Below are 26,012 nucleotides of genomic sequence, written 5' to 3' on the forward strand. Positions count from 1 at the left end.
GCTTCATTGACCCAAATGTTTTGGTCATGTCCCACTTTACATAACTATTGGAAGGACATATTTGCTACCATTTCCTCAATTTGGAATATCGATTTACAACCTCATTTTATTACTGAAATTTTTGGTATACCAAATGAGGATGGTAATCGGTTTTCCCCTTCAATTAGACGAATGATTGCTTTTGTAACATTAATGGCCAGAAGGTCTATATTACAAAATTGGAAAGAAGTAAATCCTCCTACCACGTTTCAGTGGTTCTCTCAAACTATTTCTTATCTGAGCTTGGAAAAAATTAGAAGCACTATTTTTGACTCATCAATTAAATTTGAAGAAACTTGGGGACCGTTCATTCGACATTTTCATATGAATTAATTTGACCTCTTCCAGACCTTCTCTCTGCTTATTCTTGTTCAGGTATGGAGTTCTGGAGTTTTTGACACTATCATATACATATAAACTATTATTATTGCCCATGTTAGTTTAGTGTTTTTTTTTTCAATATGTATTTTTTCTTGTATTTTTAAATTTTTTTTCTTCTTTTGATGATTATTTTTATTTTTTCATATATAATTATTATAGACTTGATTGATTAATATACTATTTTTTTGTTGTTGATATTAATAGGATATTGTTATCTTATTATTAATGTAATCTCAAGTCTGTTGCACTTATAACCTATTCACTATTATGTTATGTTTTCTTTATATATGAAATTCAATAAAAAGATTGAAAAAGAAAAGAAATTCCAGCTATTGCTGCTGTGCCGTATGCCTGCCAATACTCTTTTCCAATCAATGCTGGCCAACTCCTCTCCTGTGCCTCTGTAATTCCCTTTAATCCACTGTAATACTGATATATCTAGCTTTAGCTTCTCCTTCTCAACTTTGAGCGTGAATTTAATCATACCATGATCACTTGCCCCAAACGGTTCCTTTACCTTAAAGTCTCCAATCAATTCTTGTTCATTGCACAACAGCCAATCCAGAATAGCTGATCCCCTAGCTGCTCTAAAAAGCCATCTCATAGGTCCTCTAGAAATTCCCCCCTGGAATCCAGCACCAACTTGATTTTACTTGCATATTGAAGTCCCCCATGACTATTGTAACACAGCCCTTTTCGCATGCATTTTCTATCTCCTGTTGTAATTTGTAGGCCACATCCTTACTACTGTTTGGGGTCTGTATACAATTCCCATCAGGGTCCTTTTAACTCTATCCACAAATGATTCAACACCTTCCAACCTTATGTCACCTCTTTCTAATGATTTGACTTCATTTTTTACCAACAGAGCAAAGCTGCCCCCTCCGCATTCCCGCCTGTCCTTTCAATATAATGTGTATCCTTGGACCTTAAGGTCCCAGCTATAATCTTTCAGCCATTATTCAATGATGCCTTTAACACCATACATGTCAATCTGTAACTGTGCTGCAAGTTTATGTGAGATACGGCCTGACTTGCCAAGTTCCTCCAGCATTTTCTGTGTGTCGCTCAAGGTTTCCAGCATCTGCAGAATCTCTTGTTTATGAAAAGTAACACTAACTCTCTTTAGGCATCTCTCCAGAAATGAAAGCTCACCTTATGACAGGGATCACAGGGCTGTGGCTCCTTCCAGTGCTCTGGAAGGAAAGGTTGCCTTTGACTGAATTGCCAGTATAGGCCCTCTCCTTTGTACTGCTGGTTTCATCGGGGTTGAAGACAAGAACTTCCTGAAAGCAAGAACCGGACAAGCTGGCAGTTACAAACAAACTTCACACAAATACGTACCTGGAATGAGTTATGTGAGCCACACCAGATCTGGACAATTTGGAGCTTCTAGATCTTTCATATTCATTTACTTAGAGCAGTGATTATGAACGGGGGCATTAGGGGAAATAGAAGTCGTTGGGAGGTGCTCAAGATTCTTTGTAGGGTGGGGGGGGGGGAGGGTAAGCAGCACTCTTACTTGAGGCATGAAACCTGATTGATTGTTTGTAGAGCAGGCCGTCCAATAAAAGGATGAGGTACTGGAAGAACCATAGCTCTGCAGGTGGTAAGCACTCATCGTCACGTGTCTGAAACTTGGCAATCTCATCCGACCAAACAGACATTGGGGATTCATCAGTTAGAAACCAGGGTGCCCAACAGTTCCCCTTGACTCGCGGCATGGAACAAGTCAGTGCAATTTAACAGTTGGTAAGTCAAGTACACCCTCTCAACTTTATCTACAGATCTATGGAAAACAGGTCGTGCAATGATACAGCGATGGTTGAAACCAAATGGTGAAATAAAGCCAATCAGTGAACCTGCCGATCCCAAGGATTCCTTTTGAGGTGTTCAAAGTGACCTCGGCTTCATATCTGCGGTCAAGAACTATCTTTGGGGACAATGAGAACTTACGTACTTGGTCAATTGTGCCAACTGGAATAGTATAAAGGTAGCTTGCTCTATCCCGACTAGCATTCAGATTCCAATCTGAATCACTGTCAACATCAACTTCGCTGTTGTGATTGTCTTCATCTTTGCATCAGCGTTCCTTTGCATGCCGCTACCATTGTTGCATCTGTGTCAACTTGCTGCCGTCATCAACATCTGTTAGGCACTACCAGTTGATTCCTTTTTTAAAGTTTAATTTAGCCCTGTTACTGATGACGTGATCTCTATGAGTCCGAAAGGCAGTGACGCCTTGAGTTCTAATCCTGCTAAGGAACTACAAAAAGTGTGTCAATACAATGTTACACACCTGGTTTTATCCTGTTTGCGCCAGATCAGCGATACCCATTGTGTCTGATCTGTAATACTGTACTGTCTATTGCAGCCATGAAACCATCAAAATTGCAGGAACACTTCAGTAAAAGCCACCCTGAAAAGGCTACTTATGGTATTACTCGGTTCCAGAAGACGAAAGAAGCATTTGAAAAGCGTTGCACACTCGAATCATTTGCCAGGAAAGCTAAAAATGACCTTGACAGTGGTCTCATTGCTTCTTATATTTCCAAAATGATAGCAAAGTATGACAAATTTCATTCTATTCATGGAAGATTAATAATGCCTACTGTTTCAGAAGTGCTCACCACTGTTCTCAAAATGGATACCAGGTATTTTAAAATTAATTCATTTGGTAGTAACTTTGTAGCTCATCGAATTGACAGAATGACTATCAACTATGCACAGAGCTACAAAAAATAGAATTTAGGATACAACTGGATGAGTCAGCTATGCAAAACAAGAGGGCATTGCTAATGGAATATGTATGGTTTAGCAAAAAGGGAAATATTTATGAAAAGATTCTTTTGTAAAATGTTAAAAACAAGTATCAATGGAGAATCAATCAATGACAAGCTCAAAACGTGTATTGAAGATAAAGGTATTGCGATTAGGAACATCATTTCTTGCGCAACAGATGGAGCACCATATATGACAGGTCGCCATACTGGTTTAGATGAATTTATGAAAAAGAAATTCCAAGTCTGTTCGCAATCCATCATCAACATTTCACAGCCAAAAACCTGGCCTTTGTAGAAGACTGCTCTTCATTGTATTTCCATCCTCCTACCTTGTTGAAAGAGGCTTCAGTGCAGAGAACCACATACTCACAAAAAACAGAAACCACTTGGACATTGTTACGCATGAGGACTTGAGGCTTTTGCCATCACAACTTCACCCAGATATTTCAACACTTGCTAAAGACCATCAAGCTCAAGCATTACTTTGATATTGAAGCTGCAGTACAATGCACAGGTACTGAGCAAGCTGAGTTTAAAGGCAAATAAAAATTGAAAACAGAATCACTTTTCTCATGTTAACATATGTTAGACGTATTTTTACACTATGGAAAGTATACTGTGCCTAAGAGGGGTGTTGGTAAATATGAGGGTACTTTGGGGGGGGGGGGGGGCGTGGCTAAAAGAGGTGGGTAAACACCAATTTAGAGACAGATGGTTTTTGGAATATGGGAGGAAACTGGAGCCTTTCTGTCCCAATGAACCCACACCACCTGATTAACCCATTTGACCAATTACTCTATACGTCTTTGGAATATGGGAGCAAACTGGAGCGCCCGGAGGAATCCTACAGGGTCGCAGGGAGAACCTATGAACTCTTTACAGACAGTGGCGGGAATTGAACCTGCATTGCTGGTTCTGTAATAACTAACTGCTATGCTACTGTTTTGCCCTATTTGTCACCATGTGTGACAGGACCGCTCTGGATGTACTTTTATAAAAAACAGACACAGTGAAGTTTTATGACCAAAATACAGTTACTGCAACAAGGTAGACAATGAATGCACAGGCAAATCCCTTAAAGAACAAAGTCATTGGGTCTCCAATGATGTTATTAAACAATAAAAATTAATCTGAGCTCTAGTATGAATTATTTCTCTGGGGTCTTACACATGCTTAGGGAGCAGAGGACACCTGGGTTTAAAGTCTTGCCTGTTATCCTCTTCAGCTCGTTGGATGATTGCATTTGTTATATTAATGGCTAGAAGATCCATTTTATTGAATTAGAAAGAGATTAATCCTCCTACTACCTTCCAATGGTTTTCCCAAACTATATCTTGTTTAAACTTAGAAAAAATCAGAAGTGTCACTTTTGACCCTTCGGTTAAATTCGTAGAAACTTGGAGACCATTTATTCAACACTTTCATATGATCTAACTTGACCTTTTCCAATTCCTTTTTATTAACTTTAAATATTTGGATAGAGGAGCGGAGTTATTGACATTATTGATTGTATCCGATGTAATATAATAGCTCAGCTTTGTTTAGTTTAGTTTAGTTTTTTTTTGTTTTCTAATTTGGGTTTTTTTTGACATGTTTTCATTTTCTTCTAGCATGTTTAATTACATTAAGAGTTTGGGAGGCTTAGTACATTTGTGTTATCGATAGCTTTTACTCGTATATACTGTTTACCAACAATGTAATCCTAATCTCTCTACTGCTATTGTTGTTATACTTAAGTATTTGAAAATTAATAAAAAGATTTAAAAAGAAAGAAAGTCTTGCCTGAAATATGGCACCTGTGGTAGTACAGCTTACAGATTACCAGATTACAGGCTAAAAAGCACCAGATTACAGGCTAAAAAGGGTCTGAAGGGCAACTAACGTCGCCATCAGTCAGGGTCGATTATGAATGTTGCATCTTAGCTGTCTAGATACGCAAGTCAGGGCAGTACAATATGGAGAACAAGCTGTTGCCCCTGTAGCAAGCTCCCCGTCTCCACACATCTGATGAACACAAAGGAATGGCAGAGACCAATAAAGTTCAGCACCAGCAGTGTCCCAGGAGTTGCCAGTCAGCGTTGAACTCAATGTACGACTGCTTTAGGGACTCCATCTCTGGATTTTTCCCTCAGGGTTCACTCCCAAAGCCTTCCCCATGAGTAGATATAGCTGCAAGGCAGCGGAGGTTTGAGATCAGAGTTTTCCTTCCCCGAGATAAACTGCTGACTACAGCTGACGAGCCCTATCTGCCTGAAGCAATGGATTTTAAGGCACCAATAACCTGCCTTTGTTCCTAATCCTGTCAATAGAATTGGTTCCACTAGGTTTAGTAGCTAAGACACGTGAAGGCCAGGAGCAAGACGGTTGTCAGAGGCTCTTTGAGATGCACGCCATTGGGAGCACTTAATAGGTAGTTGGAGCCTGTTCCCATTACCGCTCCTGGCTACAACAACCTTAAGGAACCAGAAGGGGAATTAGATGCTCAACATACAGACTCAAGGGGTGGAAAGAATTGCAACTTTAGAGCCTGGGAGAGGACGCTGTGCATTTCCTTCCTAATGATACCACTATACTTTTACTCTCACACACACACTCATATGTTGAGAGATAAATGCACAGACTCACATAACTGTTCAAACATAAGGACACATTGAATGAGCTACCAGGATCTGTACTGATACTATTCACTGTCCCCAACACTAACTCCAGTGCCAAGGAGCCATTTGCCCAGCTTCGTTACCTCTCCATCTTCAGCGTTCAGTGGCTTGTACTTCACAGAGCTGATGTGCCCTTGGACAGTGACCCTCCTGTATTCTCTGTACTCCAGCTGATCCAGGAGCTGTTTCAGTTCTGACATGGTGGTCAAGGCTGATCCACCTGAGGAAAAAAATTCATGAACTTCCTGAAGTTGTTTGTAGCAGAGTACTTCACACCCTGAAATTTCCTCAGTTGCGTACTGCAGGCAGAGCCATTCCCTCGGTATAGCTGCCACAGACTACGTCAGATGAGAATTAATCCTTGCACTCTGTGAACGTGCTACATGTAGAGAAGTTGACACAGAGACAGCCAGATGGAATTGATTTATTCACAGAAGGAAGGGGAAGTAAGTTTATTTAATCGGCCATTCCAAACAGATGTTGAGTTCTGCCTGTGATCTAAATATGATTACTTGGTCTCCTGAGAGTACTTGGCAGATAAAAGATTGGTCAGGACAGAATCAGAATCAGGTTTAATATCACATCACTGACATGTCATGAAATTTGTTGTTTTGCAGCAGCAGTACAGTGCAAATACATAAATACTATTAAGTTATGATAAGAAATATTTATGTGTATATATGTACACGCACCCACAGATATATATATAAACCCCGCTGGTGTTTACGGCACAATGAAAGTCCTTCATCTCTCTGAATAGAAGGATTCTTCATTAATGTTTCTATAACAATTTTTTTAACCAGTCAGGGTTGATAGCCCTGAGCTGAACCCTGACGTGGAAGGACTGGTAGACCATTCTTTTCTGGCCTGTACTCTCTGACCGATTTGGCATACAGGTGACCCTTCCAAGAGCTAAAGCAGAAGGTCCTGACCCTAGCTCTCCAGGGCATCGAGGCATGCAAGCCTCTAAACCCTACGTCAAGGTTGTGGTCCTCTCGGAGGGGAGGGGAAGAAGCTGTTCCTAAAATGTTGAGTGTGTGCCTTCAGGCTCTTGTACCTCTTCCTTGATGGTAGCAAAGAGAAGGGAGTTCTTTGAGGATATAACAAGCACAGTGGATAGAGGGGAATAGATGAAAGTTATTTACGTAGATTTCCAGAAGGCATTCGATAAGGTGCCACATAAAAGAGTTATCCATAAGGAGGAATAGAGTGGGGGTGATGTATTACAATGGACAGAGGATTAGTTAACTAACAGAAAGCAGAGAGTTAGTATACATGGCTGTTACTCTGGTTGGCCATCAGTGGTGAGTAGCGTGCCACAGGGTCGGTGCTGGGCCCACAAAATGTTCATGATATACATTAACAATCTGGAAGAGGAGACCGAGTGTAGTGTATCTAAGTTTGCTGATACTAAATTGAGTGGAAAAGCAAATTGTGCAGAAGATATGGAGAGTTTGCAGAGAGACATAGTGAGCGGGCAAGGGTCTGGCAGATGGAGCACAATGTTGGTAAATGTGAGGCCATCCACTTTGGAAGGAAAAATCGAAGAACTGTGCAGAGGGACTTGGGAGTGCTTGTGTATGAATCACAAAAGGTTGGTTTGCAGGTGCAGCAGGTTATCAAGAAGGCAAATGGGATGTTGGCCATTGCTATTGGGATTGAATTTAAGAGCAGGGAGGTTATGCTGCAACTATACAGGGTACTGGTGAGGCCACACCTGGAGTACTGTGTGCAGTTCTGGTCTCCATACTTGAGGAAGGATATACTGTCTTTGGAGACGGTGCAGAGGAGGTTCACCAGGTCGATTCCAGAGATGACGGGGTTAGACTGTGAGGAGAGTCTCCTGGGACTGTACTCACTGGAATTCAGAAGGATTAGAGATCTTATAGAAACATATAAAATTATGAAAGGGATAGCTAAGATAGAGGCAGGAAAGTTGTTTCAACTGGTAGGTGAGACTAGAACTAGGGGACATAGCCTTAAAATTCAGGGGAGTAGATTTAGGATAGAGATGAGGAGGAACTGCTTTTCCCAGAGAGTGGTGAATCTGTGGAATTCTCTGCCAATGAAGCAGTGGAGGCTACCTCAGTAAATATATTTAAGACAAGTTTGGATAGATTTTTGCATAGTAGGGGAATTAAGGGTTATGGGGAATAGGCAGGTAGGTGGAGATAAGTCAACGATTAGATCAACCATGATCTTACTGAATGGCGGAGCAGGCTCGATGGGCCAGATGGTCTACTCCTGCTCCTATTTCTTATATTCTAAGGGGGCAAGTCCTAGATGCAGAGAAGTTATTCAAAACAATGACTTTCTCCATTCACCTCCCTGTCAGAATGGACTCCCTCAACTCTGCCCTTTGTGGTGCAGCACTCTCTCAGTGCCACCACTTCTAAAAATGTGGCACTCTCACTGCATTGGCCTTCTGAAAATCTACTGGAGGAACTCAGTGAATTCAGCATTGTCCTTTGGGGACAATTGAGGGGAATGGTCGATATTTCAGATCGAAAGCCCACATCAGAGCTTCTGGAGCAACAGACTGTCTGCAGCAGGAACTCAGCAGAATGACCTGAAATGTCGACAGTTCCTCTCCCCCTACAGAAGCCGCTCGACCCTCTAAGTTCCATTAGCAGATTGTTGGCTTTCTGGATTCCAACATGTGCAGTCCGTTGTGTCTTAATGGAAAAAGAGCTCTCTCAGTACAATTCCTTTCAGCATTACAGTATCATTGAACACACTTCTATCCCAAAGCATGGTCTTCCTTCAGTCCTGGTTCCAGCAGTACTATTCTATCTAAGTGCCCTCTCAGTATTATCCCTCCAGTACTCCAACTGTTCAGAGTTCCCTCAGTATAGTTCATATAGTACAAACCACCCTCATACTCTTGACTGTACTGCACCCTCCATCAGTACAAAGTTCTCTCAGTATGGTTCTTGACTATACAGCAATACCTTACTTTGATCCTTTCATCACCCTCAGCACTGCCCCTCTGATATTCTAGCGTGTCCTCAGTGCTCCCTGGGTATTGCCTAGACACTCTCTCTTTCTCTGACTGTACAGTGAGTTCTCACTACTGTTAGTCTGGATGCCATGCTCACAACCCTGCAATGTGACCACGGTAAGGGAGAATGCATGCACAACAGGAGTTATGAAAGAGTGTGGCTCACCAAGCACTTCTTGCCGATAATCCCGCTCGCTGCAGGGCAGAGGAGGAAAGGTGTAATACCCGCCGATTCGAGAGTGACTCAGCCTCTCCCTGTACTTATCCTTGGCAGTTTGTACCCACTGAATAAACTCCTTCACTTTGGGGTTCTTCACGTACGGTTTTCCTTGATGGTAGCCTAAAGGAGAAATAGAAGGTTTAAAACAGCAGGCCAGAAAGATATTAATAAAAAGATTCTGCAAATGTTGGAAATCCACAGCAACACACACACACATTGTTACTGCAGGCGTGAATGATCTCTGCTTGCCTGGAGTATTATTCATAAACATTGACTCACATCCAGTAGCTCCCCCCAGTGGCTGCATTGAGAACGATACTGCCTAATCTGGTTCTCATTCCTCTACACTCCAGATTCACTGGGAGGTTGACTGCAAATTATTAGCTGAACCAGCCTGATAAAGAACATGGAGACGAATGGGAAACTGGGACAACAGACAAAGGAGCTGGTGGATCCAGAATTCCAGCATCCACAATTCCTCTTGTCTCCAGTTTGGAAAATGGACCCATCTCAAAGTTCAAAGTACATAAATGTCACCATGTACAATCCTGAAATTCATTTTCTTGCCAAGCATAGACAGTAAATCCAAGAAACATAATAGAATCAATGAAAGATCATACCCAAAAGGATGGAGAAACAACCAAACTGGAAAGGACAACAAACTAATGAAAAGGACAGAACTAATAATAAATAAATAAACAATAAGTATTGAGAACATAAGATGAAGAGTCCTTGAAAGTGAGTCCATGAGTTGTTGGAACAATTTAGAGATAGAGTAAGTGAAGTTGATTGAATATCCCCATTGGTTCAAGAGCCAGATGGTTGAGAGGTAGTAGTTGTTTCTGAACTTGGAATGGATCCTGAAACTCCTGTACCTTCCTGATGGTCTAGGAGGCGGTGGGGTCCTTGATGATTGATTCTACTTTCCTGTGACAGCGCTCAGTGTAGCTGTGCTCAATGGTGGGGAGGGCTTTACCCATGATGGACTGAGCCATATCCACTAAACTTGTAAAATTTATTCTGTGGCAGCAGTACAGTGCTAAGACATTGGGTTACTATAAATTACTTAATTAAATAAATAGTTAAAAGATAACTAGGCAGTTTTCATCGGTTCATGGACTATTTAGAAGTTTAACGTTGGAGGGGAAGAAGCTATTTCTGAATCCTTAAGCGTGGGTCTTCAGGCACCTGTATCACCTCCCCGATGGTCGACTGACAAGGAAGGGATGGGATGCTGGGTGAAGTGATGGTGACACAGGAAAAGGAGAAAGTCATTCCGTCACTTGAACTTGTTCCAGTATTTAGTTTGCCCAATTCATCTACCTAACCCGGGGGTCGGCAACCCACGGCTCTTTCAACTCTGTGCTGCGGCTCCCTGTGACTTTGGAAAACTAATTGAGTATTTAATTAAAATGTATTTTATGTTAGTTTGTTAGTTTTTGAAATGTAATTCTAAATTTGAAGATTATGGTGATCTTGTACAATCTAAATAAAACGTTGTGGCGACCCATTTCCTGGCACATCCGAACTGGCTCACAATTTGCCAGCATTCCGGCTAAGGGCGATAGCCTACGGGGGTTTGTGAGTATGTGTCTTTTGGAGCATCCGCGCCCAAGGGGGGCAGGTTGAGAGAGGCTTAAAAGCAAGGCTGTGTAGTTCGAATAAAGTTATCTTTGACTGCAGTTTAACCACTCCGTGTCGTTATTTTAACGCTACGTGTAGCACACCGCTACAACGTGTTTTTATCGCTATTAATATACGTCACCACTGCCAATACCTGACACCCGCCAGTGCGCGATTTCTTTTAATTTTTCGATCCAAGGTAGGCTAACGATGTAGTAACCTTCAACCCAACGTCTTTTTATCAGAGTTCAAAATGTTTTTGTTGCATGCAGAAATGTAATTTCGTTTGCTCTGCAGTTCATCGATTTCATAAATGCAACACATTATAGTTTGTTTATACATAGCATAAAGGCAAAAAAAAAGTATGCAGTGTTATTTCATTTTAAATGTCAAACGGGTTTTGTGGCTCCCAGTGTTTTCTTTTCTGTGGGAAGCGGGTCCATATGGCTCTTTCAGTGGTAAGGGTTGCCGACCCCTGACCTAATCCATATTCCTCACCCTTTAAAAATCTGTCAGTTATTTGGCTTTTTATATTTTTATGTACAATACTTTTCTTCTGCTAGAACCAACCAGTACCATTACCACTGACTGGGTCAGGTAGGCATTCTTTAAACACTCATGTTGTACACCCCCACCCCACCGACCCGGTACAACTCATGTTCTCAGTATTATTTATTTACTTATTATAATTATTTTTGGATTTGCACAGTTTGTCTTGTTTGCACCTTGATCGTTTGTCAGTCTTTGTTCAAAGTTAATTTTATTATCTAAGTACATATTTGTTACTATATATAACACTGAGATTCATTTTTCTGTGGGCATAATCAGCAAATCTATTGAACAGTAACTACAACAGGATCAATGAAAGATCAACCAGAGTGCAAACACAAATGTAAATAAATATCAATAAATAACAAAAACATGAGATAATCAGATAAAGAGTCCTTAAAGTGAGTTGGTTGTGGGAACATTTCAATGATGGGGCAAGAGAGTGTAGTTATCGTCCTTTATTCATAAGCCTGATGGTTGAGGGGTAGTACTGACCTTGAACTTGGTGGTATGAGGCTCTTGTACCTTTTACCCAATGGCAGCAGGAAGAAGAGAGCACATCCTGGGCAGTGGGGATCTCTGATGGGGATGCTGCTTTCCTATGACATGTAGACGTTCTCTGTGGCTGGAAGGGCTGGACTGAATCCCCTTCCTTTTGTAGGACTTTCCATTCAAAGGCATTGGTGTTTTCATACTAGGGCATGCAGTAGCCAGTCAATACGCTGTCCACTATACATCTATAGAAATTTATCATTGATTCTTCTGTATTTCTTTGATCTACTGTGAACATCTGCTAGAAAATGAATCTCAGGGTTGTATATGGCGACACATACGTACTTTAATAATAAATTTACTTTGAACTTTGATCTAGTTGCTGCCCCACCACACATATCTACTAGTTCCATATACATACCGTTTACATACACCTGAGTGTACTCGGTGGTGAGGAGGTAAGGGAATGTTGTCGGTCCATTGGGATCGGTCACTTTGCTTTCCACCCTGACATTGGTACACACAAGAAAGGTCACTTAAATGAAAAAGAAAGGAACACTTGAGAGGTATTTCTCTACATTTTAGTTTAATCACTATCTCAGTCTTAACTTGCTATAAACTTGAGAACATACATGTTGGCTGGTTTGGGACCAACAGCAGGTCTGAGATATTCAGTGAAAAGCTGGTCCTGTCCCTTTAAGAATGTGTGCAACAATTCCATGAAGGGTTAGCATTGAGAGAAAGCAAATCTCAGTAATTTTGCAACCACCTGCAATGCGTGGAATCAGCTGGAAAAAATCTCTAATGACCATGACTTACAGTCACTTAGGACCACCTAAACCTATTTGCAAACTGGCTCTGCATTTCTCATGTATGTCAGGCAAGGAGCATGTTTTCTGGTCCTGATGACAAGTCTTCATGCCAAGTGGTGTGTAGTGAGATGAGCTGTTAACCACATTCAACCACCCTTAAACTACATGTTTTACATAGAACATGGAACAATCAGCTCACAATGTTGTGTTGATCTTTTAACCTATTCTAAGATCAATGTAGTCCTTCCTTCCCACTTAGATATCCATTTTTCTCTCACCCATGTGCCTATCTACGAGTCTCTTAATGTTCCTAACGTATCTGTCTCTACCACTAACCCTGGCAGTGCATTCCTGGGTCTGCACAGTAGCGTAGAGGTTAGCACAACACTTTATAGTACAGCTGGTCCGGGTTCAATTCTGATGTTTGTACGTACTCTCTGTGACACATGGATTTCCTCTGGGTGCTCTGGTTTCCTTCCACAGCCCAAAGGTGTACCAGTTGGTAGGTTAATTAGTCATTGGAAATTATCCCATGGTTAGGCTAGGTTCAAATCGGGGGTTGCTGGGTGGCATGGCTGGAAGGGCCTATTCCATGCTGTATCTCAATAAAAAAAATTGAAAAAAATCCATGCACACATCTCTGTGTAAAAAAAAACCTAACCTCTGACACCCCACATATACGTTTCTCCATTTTGCTGGGATATCTAAGAGGATTATTGAGGACATTGTTGGAGATCCAGATTCACACATGAACTGGACTGAAGTGGGTCTTGTTGGAGGGATAGTACTGGCAGGGGGCCCACTGTTGGGAGGGCTGTACAGAATGGGCACAGTATTGCTGTAGAGGATGGTAGCAAGACAGTGTCACACTATTGAGAGAACAATGTACTGCTGGAGGAGCAATACTGACTCAGTAATAATAATGGTTTAACTCTACATTTTAAAAGTGTCTGAATATAATTACCCAGCTGCTGTTGTAGGATTTCAACTTCTGTGTCTTTGTTCAGTGCTCAAGGGATGGCACAGTAACACAACAGTTAATACAACACTTTACAGCACCAGGGATCACCAATTAGGGCCCCATTCCCGCTGCTGTCTGTAAAGAGTTTGTACATTATGCCTGTGTCCACATGGCTTTCCTCCCACATTCCAAGGACATACAGGTTAGGGTTAGTAAGTTGCGGGAATGCTATGTTGTCGCCAGAAACTTGGAGACACTTGCAGGCTGCCTCCAGCACAATCCTCAGACTGTGTTGGTCTTTGAAGTAAACCACACATTTCACTGTCTATTTCAACGTAAATAAAGCTGATCTTTAAGAACACTAGTCCAGAAACATAACCGCTCTCATAACCATTCCCACAGTTCACAGTCTGTCATGTATGAAACAGTCCTTTGGCTGAGTTACGAGTTTGTAACTAACTGCTGAAGCTAGAGCAGGTTTAACTCTGCAGTTTTACGGTAAAGACTCTGATAGTGTGCTAACCTGAGACCCGAGTCATAAACCCATGCCTTAGTTCAAAAAATAGGGGTGGTTGTGCAAAGCTTTAGTTAATAGCAGATAACAAAAATATTCACACACCTTCCTCCAAGAGGATCACAACCTTGCTGTGATTTGAAGGCATGCATGCCTCAATGACCTACAGAGCTATGCTGGCTGGAGTCAGGGCTTTGTACTTTGCCAAACAGGTCAAAGGGTAGAGGACAGACTAAGAATGGTGCACTGGTCCTCCAGGTTCAGGAGTTCAGCTCAGGGCTAACAATCCTGACTGTTGTTACTGAAAATTGTTACGAAAACAGCAATGAAGCATCCTCCTACATCTGAGTGTGATGGGATTCCCAAGTCTCCATCTGGGATTTGCACGAGTGACAGTAGTGGGAACCAAGAGGAAGCTACTAACACGACGAAGGAAGCCCTGAACACCACCAGAGATAGAGGATCTTCATTGCTGCCCGAAACACCAGCGGTGAAACAGTTCAACCCTTCACCTTATGACCTACTCTAAGATCAATCTACCCCTTCCCTCCCACATAGCCTTCCGTTCTTTTCTTTCATCCATGTGCCTATCCGAGGTTCTTAAATGCCCCTAATGTATCTGCCTCATCAGTACCCCTGGCAGTGCTTTCAACACACCCACCACTCCCTGTGTAAAAAAACTTACCCCTGACATCCCACTATACTTCCACCAATCACTTTAACACTATGCCCCAGGTACCAGACAATAAGAAGTTTCAAAAAAACTACTTGAAGCACTTGACAGGTTGGGCAGTATTGGAGGGGGCAGGCGGCGGAGACAGAGTTGATTTTTTCAGATCAGAGAACCTTCATCAGAACTGGGAAATGGAGGGCAAAGTGTGAAGCAAGGGTTAGATTGATCTTAGAGTAGGTTAAAAGGTCAACACAACTTTGTGCGCCAAAGGGCCTGTATTGTGCTGCGCTGTTCTTTGCTCTAGAACTGGGAAGCTGAAATGAAGAATGTAGGAAACGGAGTAAAAGGCAAAACCTTCCCACCATTTAATATGACCTTGGCTGAGGCAGAGGAATAGATTTAAAGTCTTTGGGTGGGTGCAAATGATCTCATGACTAGTTTTTGAAGAACCAATTTGTTAGCCTTACATCAGTATTTGAGTAAATGCAGGGACCTGTAATCATCTCTCTCTTATGTTTTTCTTCTCTTTTCAAGGTGGTGGTGGTTCTGTTGTGATCTACAGTTCAAATTACAGTTCTTTGTAAGTGGTGGGTTTTCAGACCAATTGTCCAGATAAGTGCTTTGCTATCTCCAGGAATGGACTGAAAGATGTGCACCCTTGGGGCGGAGAGGGTGGAAGTCAGGGGGCGGTCCTACCTACTGGATTGTCGTGGGAGACTGAAACATTAAAACTGGAACATCGGGACAGTAGGTGTGTGCTTGCTGATTGCCAGCTGTCTTCGGAGGAAGGCCCCTGTACTCGAGTGATCACTATCTTTCTTTCTCTTTCGATGGAGAGCCTGAAGGACCCCGAGATGGGTGGAGGCTTGGAGAAGCAATGCGGAAGTTTGTAACATCGGAGCAGCAAGTTGCTGGTCTCTGCTCTCGTTGTTGCAGGAGCAATCTTTCTCTCTCCCTCACTGGACATAGGGCCCCTGTCTGAGATATCAAACTGCTGGTATGTGGACTGTAGTTTTGATGGATTCTGGATCAAGGATTCTGCTGTTGCTTGCATGGTAGGAGGGTGGTGTGCAGTTGGTGCTTCTTGCTGGCACGGATGGGGTTGATGGTTTTGCTAGTGCTTGTGCAAAGAGAGGGGTCGGGGGGGGGGGCTTCGGAGCTTTGATGTTTCTAACGTTCCATGTGGTTTCTTTGTTTCATGGATGTCTGTGAAGAGGACAAATTTCAGATTGTATACTGTATACATTCTCTGATATTAAATGTACCTTTGAATATTTAATATCTAGAGACTTAAAAAGTAATAGTGATTGAGCATTGTTTACAGAGATTTAGGGAAACCCTACTTGTCTGGTCTGCTGGACTTCTTTGAGTATGTACCTAGCCCAGCTGATGAGAGATAAGCAGTGAATGTGGCATATTGGCATTTTCAGGCGGCTTTTGATAAGGTCCCACACAGATGGTTGTGAGTAAGGTTAGACATACAGAGTTGAGGGCAACACACAACTGTGGATTGAGAGTTGGCTAACAGATAGGAAAGTCAAATAAAATAAATAGGTCAGGTTTGCAGGGTAACAGGATACTGTAAATATAAAAACTTATGCTGAATTACTTCTCTCAGCGGGCCAAGGTAAAAGTTTTAAGTTTGCTGGCGTCAGAAGAAAGTGGTAGTCCTAATGAAAAAATAAATGAAGATCACAAACTAACTAACTAAGTATGCAACAAGGTAGATTGAGTATAATGTAGAAAAGTGTGAAGATTGAAAGTTTATGTATAAAATGCTATAGGATTCTCTTTAATCCTTCTTGCCAAGGACAACTAGGGGCCCCTTTTAGCCTTTCTAATTTTTCTTTTCTTATACCATTCCATCATGGCTGATTTAGTTTCTCTCTCAACCCCATTCTCCTGCCTTCTCCCTGTAACCTTTGACACCTTTACTAATCAAGAGCTTAACAACTCTGCTTTAAATACAGCCAATGACTTGGACTCCACCGCTGTCCATGGCAATAAATTCCACAGATTCATTACTCCCTGGCTAAAGAAATTTCTCCTAATCTCTGTTATGAAGGGAGATACTTTGCTTGAGGCTGTCCTAAACTCTCTCATTATTGGAAACATCCTCTCCACATCCACTTTATAATCAGGAGGTTTCAATGAGATCCCCCTCATTCTTCCAAACTCCATTGAGTAGATGCCCAGAGCCATTGAGTGCTCCTCATAGATTAACCCTTTTATTCCTGGGTTAATTGTCATTGAATTGAATGAATTGACTTAATTTCTTACATTCTTTACATGTATGAGTAAAAATCTTTATGTTACATCTAAATGCGTAATGAGCAATCATAGTAATTTATAATAAATTGAACAGTCAATGTGACATAGAAACACACTCAAATCTGCGTGAGTTAATCAGTCTGATGGCCTGGTGGAAGAAGTTGTCCAGGAGCCTGTTGGTCCTGGCTTTTATGCTGCGGTACCGTTTCCCAGATAGCAGTAGCTGGAATAGATTGTGGCTGGGGTGACTCAGGTCCCCAGTGATCCTTCAGGCCCTTTTTTCATATCTTTCTTTGTAAATGTACTGAATCCTGTGAAGTTCAGAACTATAGATGCTTTGGGCTGCCCGCACTGTCTCCAGAATCCTGCGGTTAAGGGAGGTACAGTTTCCATACCAGGCAGTGATGCAGTTTCCATACCAGGCAGTGATGCAGCCAGTCAGGATGCTCTCAATTATGCCACTGTAGAAAGTTCTTAAGGTTTGGGGGCCATTCCAAACTTCAACTGTCTGAGGTGAAAGAGGCACTGTTGTGCCTTTTTCACCACACAGCTGATGTGTACAGACCACGTGAGGTCCTGGGTGATGTGGATGCTGAGGAACTTAAAGCTGTTTACTCTCTCAACTCCAGATCCATTGATGTCAATAGGTGTTAGCTTGCCTCCATTCCTTCCCAGCTTCTTTGTTTTTGTGACACTGAGGGAGAGGTTGTTTTCTTGACACCAATGTGTCAGAGAGATTACTTCTTCCCTGCAGGCCATCTCGTTATTGTTTGAGATTAAACCGGATGTCGGCAAACTTAATTAGCAGATTAGAGCTGTGGGTGGTGACATAGTCATAGGTATACAGGGAGTAAAGGAGGGGATTTAGTACACAGCCCTGAAGGGTTCCTGTGTTGAGAGTCAGAGGGGTGGAGGTGAGGGAGCCCACTCTTACCACCTGCCAGCGATCTGACAGGAAGTCCAGAATCCAGCTGCACAAGGCCGAGGTCTCTGAGCTCCTGTTGAGCCTGGATGGAATTACGGTGTTGAACGCTGAACTGTAATCCAAGAACAGCATTCTCACACAACATCTTTCTCTCCAGATGTGTAAGGACGGTATGTACAGCAGTGGCTATTGCATTGTCTGTCGATCGGTTGTGGTGGTAGGCAAATTGTAGGGGTGCAGTTTGGGTGGTAGAATACTGCAGATGTAGTCCTTGACCAGCCTCTCAAAGCATTTGTTTATTATTGTTGAGTGCGACAGGATGCCATTCGTTTAGATTGGTCTTTTTGATATAGGGACAATTTGAAGCAGCAGGGCACTCTACACTGAGAGCGGGAGAGATTAAAAATATCTGTAAACACACCTGCCAGTTGTGCTGTGCACATCCTGAGTACTCGCCCTGGGACGTCGTCTGGTCCCGCAGCTTTGTGACTGCCGTTGGAAACACCTGCATACTTCAGCCTCAGAGGTGGCCAGGTTGCGGGTTGTAGCGGTGGCTTTCCGCGGAGGCTCAGAGTTAGCGACATCAAACTGAGAGTAAAAGTGATTGAGTTCATCTAGGAGAGAGGGCGCAACGTTGGCAGCACCACTGTGTTTAGCTTTGAAGTTTGCGATGGTATGCAACCTTCACCATAAGTCACGTTTGCTATTTGCTGTGAATCTTGACTCAATCTTGTCCCTGTATTGTTGTTTCACAGCCTTGATAGTTTTGCGCAGATTGTAGCTGTTTCTCTTGAGCTCTTGCTGATTGCCGGCAGCGTAAGCTGTGTGTCACACAGTAAGTGCTGCTCGCTTGGAACTACTGATCCAGGGTTTCAGGTTCAGGAAGACCCTGACTGACTTCTGGGGGACAACATTGTTGATGCACTTCTGGATGAAGCACATCACTCCATCTGTGAACTCGGAGACATTCTCACCATGGAAGACATTCCAGTCAACGTCATCGAAGCAGTCCTGCAGCATGGAGACCGATTGGTCGGACCAACAGTGGATGGTTTTAACTATGGCTATCTCTTGTTTCAGCTTCTACCCATACATCGGCAAAAGCAGGATTGAAGAGTGATCTGATTTTCCAAAGGCTCGGCAAAGGAGAGGTTTGTAAGCTCCTCTGGACCCTTTCCAATGCCAGTAGATCCTTCCTGAGATATGAGACTCAAAATTGCTCTGACCAATGCCTTAAAAAGCCTCAGCATTACTTTCTTGCTTTTATATTTTAGTCCTCTGGAAATGAATGTTAACATTTAGGGGGCAAAAGTTTAGGGGTAACACGAGGGGGAATTTCTTTACTCAGAGAGAGGTAGCTGTGTGGAACGAACTTCCAGTAGAAGTGGTAGAGGCATGTTCGATATTGTCATTTAAAGTAAAATTGGATAGGTATATGGACAGGAAAGGAATGGAGGGTTATGGGCTGAGTGCAGGTAGGTGGGACTAGGTGAGAGTAAGCGTTCAGCATGGACTAGAAGGGCTGAGATGGCCTGTTTCCGTGCTGTATTTGTTATTTGGTTATATTTAACTTGCTTTCCCTACTATCAACTCAACCTTAATACAGTTAAGACTATAAGACCATGACATAGGAGCAGAGTTAGTCCATTTGGCCCATTGACTATTTCTTCATGGCTGATCCATTTCCCTCTCAGCCCCAACCTCCTGCCTTTTCTATGTAACCTTTAATGTCCCGACTAATCAATAATCTATCAAGTTCTGCCTTAGGTATACAGTCGGCCCTCCTTATCCGTGGGGGATTGGTTCTGGGACCCCCCGCAAATACCAAAAAACGTGGATGCTCAAGTCAGTGAACTTTAGGACCCGGCGGAACTCCGGAGCTTATTTAACCTGTCTCAGTGCGGTGGACTTCAGGACCTGGCGGAATTCGGGACCCACCACCCGCAGTGTTTCTGTTCTGGAAAACGATCACGATTGGAAATAAAGTGGAAATAATAAAGCTATCAGAAAGAGGTGAAACACCATCGGCCACTGGAAAAGTGGTAGACTACAGTCAGTCAACGATCAGAACAATTTAAAAGGATAAAGTGAGAATAATGGAGCATGTGAAGGCCCTGCCCCGATGAAAGCTACAATTATTAATGTAATGCTCAGCTATATTGGCTTGTAAGCACCTAGGGGAGACCCTGTCCTCCGTCTCCCAGTTGCGTTGGTTGTTGTGCAATGCCACCTGATACGGCCTCAAACATCAATCATCAGCCAGCACACAATGTACATTTTACTGTTGGAGCTCAACTATCGAAGTCTTCGGTCCACTATTCAATCTTCTCCAACCTCCTCGACCTGCCGCCTGGTACCAACCTTGGTGGTTGACCAGAGCGCATCCAGCACGTCCTCCTTTCTCGTGATCTCCCCCCAAAAGCCCGCACAACACTAGCTTACAAACCCACAAGAAAGAATAATATCTATCCCAATTGAATACAATTCTCGTTATCAGTATTTATAACCCAAACAAATTGCGAGAGAAAGCACTCTCTCACCAGTTACATAACAAAGAAGCATTCTTACTTTTACCATAAAAAAGCATTTTGATTAACATACGCAGTAACATAAAGAAGAAACCCCTTACACTCTCCCCCTACTATCAAAAGTCATGTCCTCATGATGTTAACAGAGTTCCCCAATGCTCCTTGCAAGACACAAAACTCTGTACCTCCTCAGCTGACCCTTCCGGCTCAGACACCACTGGGGACACCCTGGGTCTACCTGTTGTACCCTCTCATTGGGATCCCTCATCACCTGAGAGCCCTCTGTCTGGTGTCTGGGTTCCACCCTCTCTCCCCCCAATGCCGGCTGTATCTCAGTCTGCCACTCAACACCCTCCCTCCTCCCACCTAACTCAGCCGGGGAAGGGCAAGGATCTTCTTCTTCCGGTACTGGGGAATTAGCGAACAGAAACAGGTGCCACACATCCGAGTCCCGGAGCCCCTATGCGTCCCCCATAGTCGTGGCTAGGAAGAAAAAGGGAAGGTATGCATGTGCGTGGACTATAGGACTCTGAACCGGCGCACTGTCCCCAATCAGTATACGGTTCAGAGGGTTGAAGACGCATTGGCCTGTCTGAGTGCTGCGCAGTGGTTTACTGTTTTGGATTTGCAGAGTGGGTATTACCAGATTCCAATGAGTGAGACTAATAAAGAGAAAATGGCCTTTATCTGCCCCCAGGATTCTTTCAGTTCGAACGAATGCCCCAAGACATATCAGGGGCCCTAGACACCTTCCAGAGGCTCATGGAGAGGACTTTGGGGAAATAAGCATGCTTAAGATGTTGGTGTATCTGGATGATCTGATTGTGTTTGGATCTACTTTGGAGGAACATAAGGAGTGGCTGCTGAAGGTTTTAAGCCGGCTTAAAGAGGAAGGATTGAAACTTTCCCTGGACAACTGGCAGTTCTGTAAGCCGTCATTCGGCTATGTTGGCTACATAATTTCACAAGAAGGAGTAGACAATAGACAATAGGTGCAGAAGTAGACCATTCGGCCCCTCGAGTCTGCACCGCCATTCTGAGATCATGGCTGATCATTCACTATCAATACCCAGTCCCTGCCTTGTCCCCATATCCCTTGATTCCCCTATCCATCAGATATCTATACAGCTCCTTCTTGAAAGCATCCAGAGAATTGGCCTCCACCGTCTTCCGAGGCAGTGCATTCCACACCTCCACAACTCTCTGGGAGAAGAAGTTTTACCTCAACTCTGTTTTAAATAACTGACCTCATATTTTCAATCCATGCCCTCTGGTACTGGACTCTCCCAACATCTGGAACATATTTCCTGCCTCAATCCTATCAAATCCTTTAATTATCTTAAACGTTTCAATCAGATCCCCTCTCAATCTCCTCAATTCCAGTGTGTACAAGCCCAATCTCTCCAATCTCTCTGCGTAAGACAGCCCTGCCATCCCAGGAATCAACCTAGTGAATCTACGCTGCACTTCCTCAATTGCCAGAATGTCCTTCCTTAAACCTGGAGACCAAAACTGTACACAATATTCCAGGTGTGGTTTCACCAGGGCCCTGTACAAATGCAAAAGGACATCCTTGCTCTTGTATTCAATTCCCCTTGTAATAAAGGCCAACATTCCATTTGCCCTCTTCACTGCCTGTTGCACTTGCTCATTCACCTTCATTGACTGATGAACTAGGACTCCTAGGTCTCTTTGCATTTCTCCCTTACCTAACTCTACGCCGTTCAGACAATACTCTGCCCTCTTGTTCCAGCTTCCAAAGTGGATAACTTCACATTTATTCACACTGAATGACATCTGCCAAGTATCTGCCCACTCACCCAGCCTATCCAAGTCTCCCTGTATTCTCCTAACGTCCTCTTCGCATGTAGCTACTGATCCGGCTAAGATAGACACAGTGACCACCTGGCTGAGACCCTAGAAGGTGAGCACCCTACTCTCGTTTTTGGGGTTCTGTGGGTATTACCGGCGATTCATGAAAGGATACGCTAAAATGAGTCACCTGTTGAACCAGCTATTGTGTGGCTATCCACCTGTGGGGAAGAAAAGGAAGGGGGACTGAGGGCAGGAAGCAGGAGGATACTGGAACCCGGCAGAGCCTTTTGGCTCGAGATGGGATGATCGATGTGAAGAGGCGTTCCAATCTCTGAAGAGGGCGCTGACACAGGCTTTTGCCGATCCCCGGAAGCCGTATGTGCTGCACACGGATGCCAGCCAAGAGGGTCTAGGGGCTGTCCTGTACCAGGAGCATGGCAACCCATTGAGGCCGGTGGCATTTGTCAACTGAAGTTTGTCACCATCTGAGAGAAATTATCCCACTCACAAGTTGGAGTTCCTGGTGCTGAAATGGGCGGTGGTGGACAAGTTGAGCAACTATCTATACGGGGCCAAGTTTGAGGTGAGAACGGATGACAATCCTCTCACTTATATTCTGACCTCGGCAAAACTGTATGCTACTGGGCATCAGTGGTTGGCAGCCTTGTCTGTCTATGAGTTCAGCCTGAAGTACTGGCCGGGAAGTCGGAACATCGATGCAGGTGCTTTATCTCATCGGGCGCATGAAGGGTCAGGCACGGATGAGGAGTGGGAGAGTGTCCCTGCCCTGGGAGTGAAGGCCATGTCTCACCTCTAGCTGGGGGGGGGGGCCAAGCCTTCCCATTCTGACCCCCCCCCCCCCCATTGGTTACTGGCACCTCCCCTGGGGTCACATCTAGCTCCTCCTCCGGTGTCTCCTCACTTTCATCCTCTGGGAGGGTGTGGAGGCCCCACAGCCCCGCCTCCCCCGGGACGCTGACCGTCGCTGGCAGTTCCAACGTCAGCACTCGTACAAACCAACACCCAGCTAGACTCCACTTCTTTACGGCACCTTCTAGCTACCAGTTCTACCTGCCCCATACCTTTGATCAAACTCAATCCCCGCACTAACGCATCTCCAGAAATGTGGAAATCCACCCCGCTTAACACACACGCACGATTCACCGGTACGTCCTCTAATGCACACCAGTTTGCAATCTTATCTCTGCACTAGTTAACGTGGTATTTACATAGCTTACCGAAAATTCAATCTTGGACTTCAGTCCCCACAATGTAACGTTCAGCTATATTGGCTTGTACGCATCTAGGGTTTAATTATTGAAATACCTACGTTTCTTAAGTGTTTTATATGCATAGAAAGGTAAAATATATACTATATGCTAAGACAAACGTTTGACTAACTGACGCTAAATAATACCGGATGTACCTGTTCCGACTTCTGTTTTTTACTTCGATTCCTGATTTGCAGTAACCTAAGCACATCCTCCCGCATACTTTAAATCATCTCTAGATTACTTAAAATACCTAAAACAATGTAAATGCTATGTAAATAGTTGTTATACTGCATTGTTTAGAGAATAATGACAAGAAAATAAAGTCTGTTCATGCTCAAACAATAAGTGCTGGAGAGGGAACTTCCGGGTTTTCCTGATCTGTGGTTGGCTGAATCCGTGGATAAGGAGGGCCGATTGTACTCCATGACTTAGTCTCCACAGCCGCCCTGTGGCAACAAATTCCACAGGCTCACCACTCTCTGGCTAAAGATACTTCAGGATAACCTACACTATCTCCTAAATATTCCTTTCCCTGTCCAACTTCAAATGCTTCCTTTTCCCATTTGCCTAAGTTTATAAATCTCTTGTCATTCAAGTTTTCTGAACTCTGCCATCTGGAAAATTTCATCCTAAAAGGAGCATGCTGGTTTCTAAAAGACTCCCATATGTCAAAAGTGGATTTACCCTCAAAGAGCTGCCCCCAATCTATTTACTCCAGTTCCTGACAATACGTTTGTGATTAGTTTACCCAATTTAGTGTTTTCACCTGAGGACCAGTCTTACCCTTATCCGTAATTAACCTCTATCTTCTCCTCAATCACCCACTTGCCAACCTAGCAATCTGATTTTCCCATCACCACAGTATGTAAACCTTCCCAAGTGTTGCTATCAAACCTTCCTGCAAGGATCCTCCTCTTTAGTTGCATCCATACTTCTTGTACTGTGGAAGGGATCCCAATGATCCATGTATCTGAAGTGTTCCCTACCTAACACCAGAGCTTCTTCTTAACTTCCTGCTTGATTCCCTAGAGCTTTATGCAGGACTTCATCTCTCTTCCTGCGTTGTCATTAGTACCAACAGGGACTCATTCTCTCCTTTCAGAATATCCTGCACCGTTCAGCCACATCCTCTGGCACCAGGTAGACATCCCAGAGTTTTGATTGTGACCTTAGGATCACCTGAATGTGCCCTGTATCATTACTGCCCACCTGGACTTTGACCTTCTCCACTGCACATCAGAGACCAGTTGCTATTGATTTGGCTGTATCCTGACAGGCTATTCTCCCCAACAGTATCCAAAACAGTAGAGAGGGGACAGCCACAGGGGACTCCTGCAACACCTGCTACCCTCCTGATAGTCACCCAACTATCTCGCTGAAGCTGTGGTGTGACCAGCTTCCTGAAATTCCCATTTATGAGATTTGCAATTGGAATTGGAATTGGTTTATTATTGTCACATGTAGTGAGACACAGTGAAAAGCTTGTCTTATGTACTGTTCATACAGATCAGCTCATTACACAGTGCCTCAAGGTAGTACCAGGTAAAATAACAGAATGCAGAAGAAAACATAAACAGCTACACACAACTGCAGTGTATGTAGACAGTAAAGAGCAAGATCATAGCAAGGCATACTGTGAGGTCAACAGTCCATTTTATCATACCAGGAAACTATTCAAATAGTCTTGTAACAGCTATTCCTGAACCTGGTGGTATGTGTTTTCAGGCTTTTAATCTTCTGTCGATGGAATGAGGGGAGAAGAGAGAATCCCTGGGGAGCGTCTTTGATTATGTTTGGCTACTTTACTGAGAGGCAGGAAGAGCTATAGACAGAATAGACAGGCAGGGGAGGCTGGTTCCCAATATGTGCTGAGCTGTGTCCACACCTCACTACGGTTTCTTGCTGTTATGGGCAAAGCAGTTGCTATACCAAACCGTCATGTATCCAGAGAGGATTTCTGGATATTTAAGAAAAGTCAAGGAATATGGATATAGGACAGGACGATAATCTGAGGTAGATCAGCCGTGATCTTGTTGAATGATGAAGATGGCTACTCCTAATCCTATTTCTTAAATAATTATGAATCCAGACCCCCAAGCAACATCACAAAATAAAAAGCTGATCATCTGGTTATTCCAGGATCAAACCATCCACATTTTGTATACTACAGCAGTGGCTTCAATGCAGATATTCCCTTGTTGGCAATCAAAGTAAAAGCAGAAGTGTCGGAACATGCAAGTCTTCTATCCAGGAACAGAACAAACAAGAGACACTTTGCTTTGAAGAAAAGCCGCTAACAGCAGGAAGATGCAAAATCTCTCACCGGCATTGTCCAAAATGCTGCATGGATAAACTTTGGTCTGGATCTCTGGTTGGCAAGTGGAGAAAAGCTTCAACACAAAAGGCTCACAGGCTGTCCCATCAATCAGGTGGACCCAGCGGTAAACCAAAAATTCGTCAGCGTGCTCTGTAAGATGAAATGGACAAATGAGTG

The 26,012-nt window shown here is 43.4% G+C and overlaps 1 protein-coding gene across 2 annotated transcripts in view; it reads right to left on the minus strand.

Annotated features, from left to right (window-relative positions):
- Window positions 1–26,012, minus strand: part of LOC132397011 (RPA-related protein RADX-like) — a 108,176-nt gene that overhangs the window by 42,821 nt on the left and 39,343 nt on the right. For both annotated transcript variants that reach the window (XM_059975225.1, XM_059975224.1), the window contains exons 6-10: window positions 25,842–25,985; window positions 12,167–12,280; window positions 9,028–9,201; window positions 5,944–6,080; window positions 1,576–1,706 (exon numbers count right to left, since the gene is read on the minus strand). In XM_059975225.1, the coding sequence (XP_059831208.1) occupies window positions 1,576–1,706; window positions 5,944–6,080; window positions 9,028–9,201; window positions 12,167–12,280; window positions 25,842–25,985 (700 nt within the window). The remainder of the gene's footprint in view (window positions 1–1,575; window positions 1,707–5,943; window positions 6,081–9,027; window positions 9,202–12,166; window positions 12,281–25,841; window positions 25,986–26,012) is intronic.

This window comes from Hypanus sabinus, chromosome 7 (assembly GCF_030144855.1).
Source record: "Hypanus sabinus isolate sHypSab1 chromosome 7, sHypSab1.hap1, whole genome shotgun sequence".
Classification (NCBI taxonomy): Eukaryota; Metazoa; Chordata; class Chondrichthyes; order Myliobatiformes; family Dasyatidae; genus Hypanus; species Hypanus sabinus.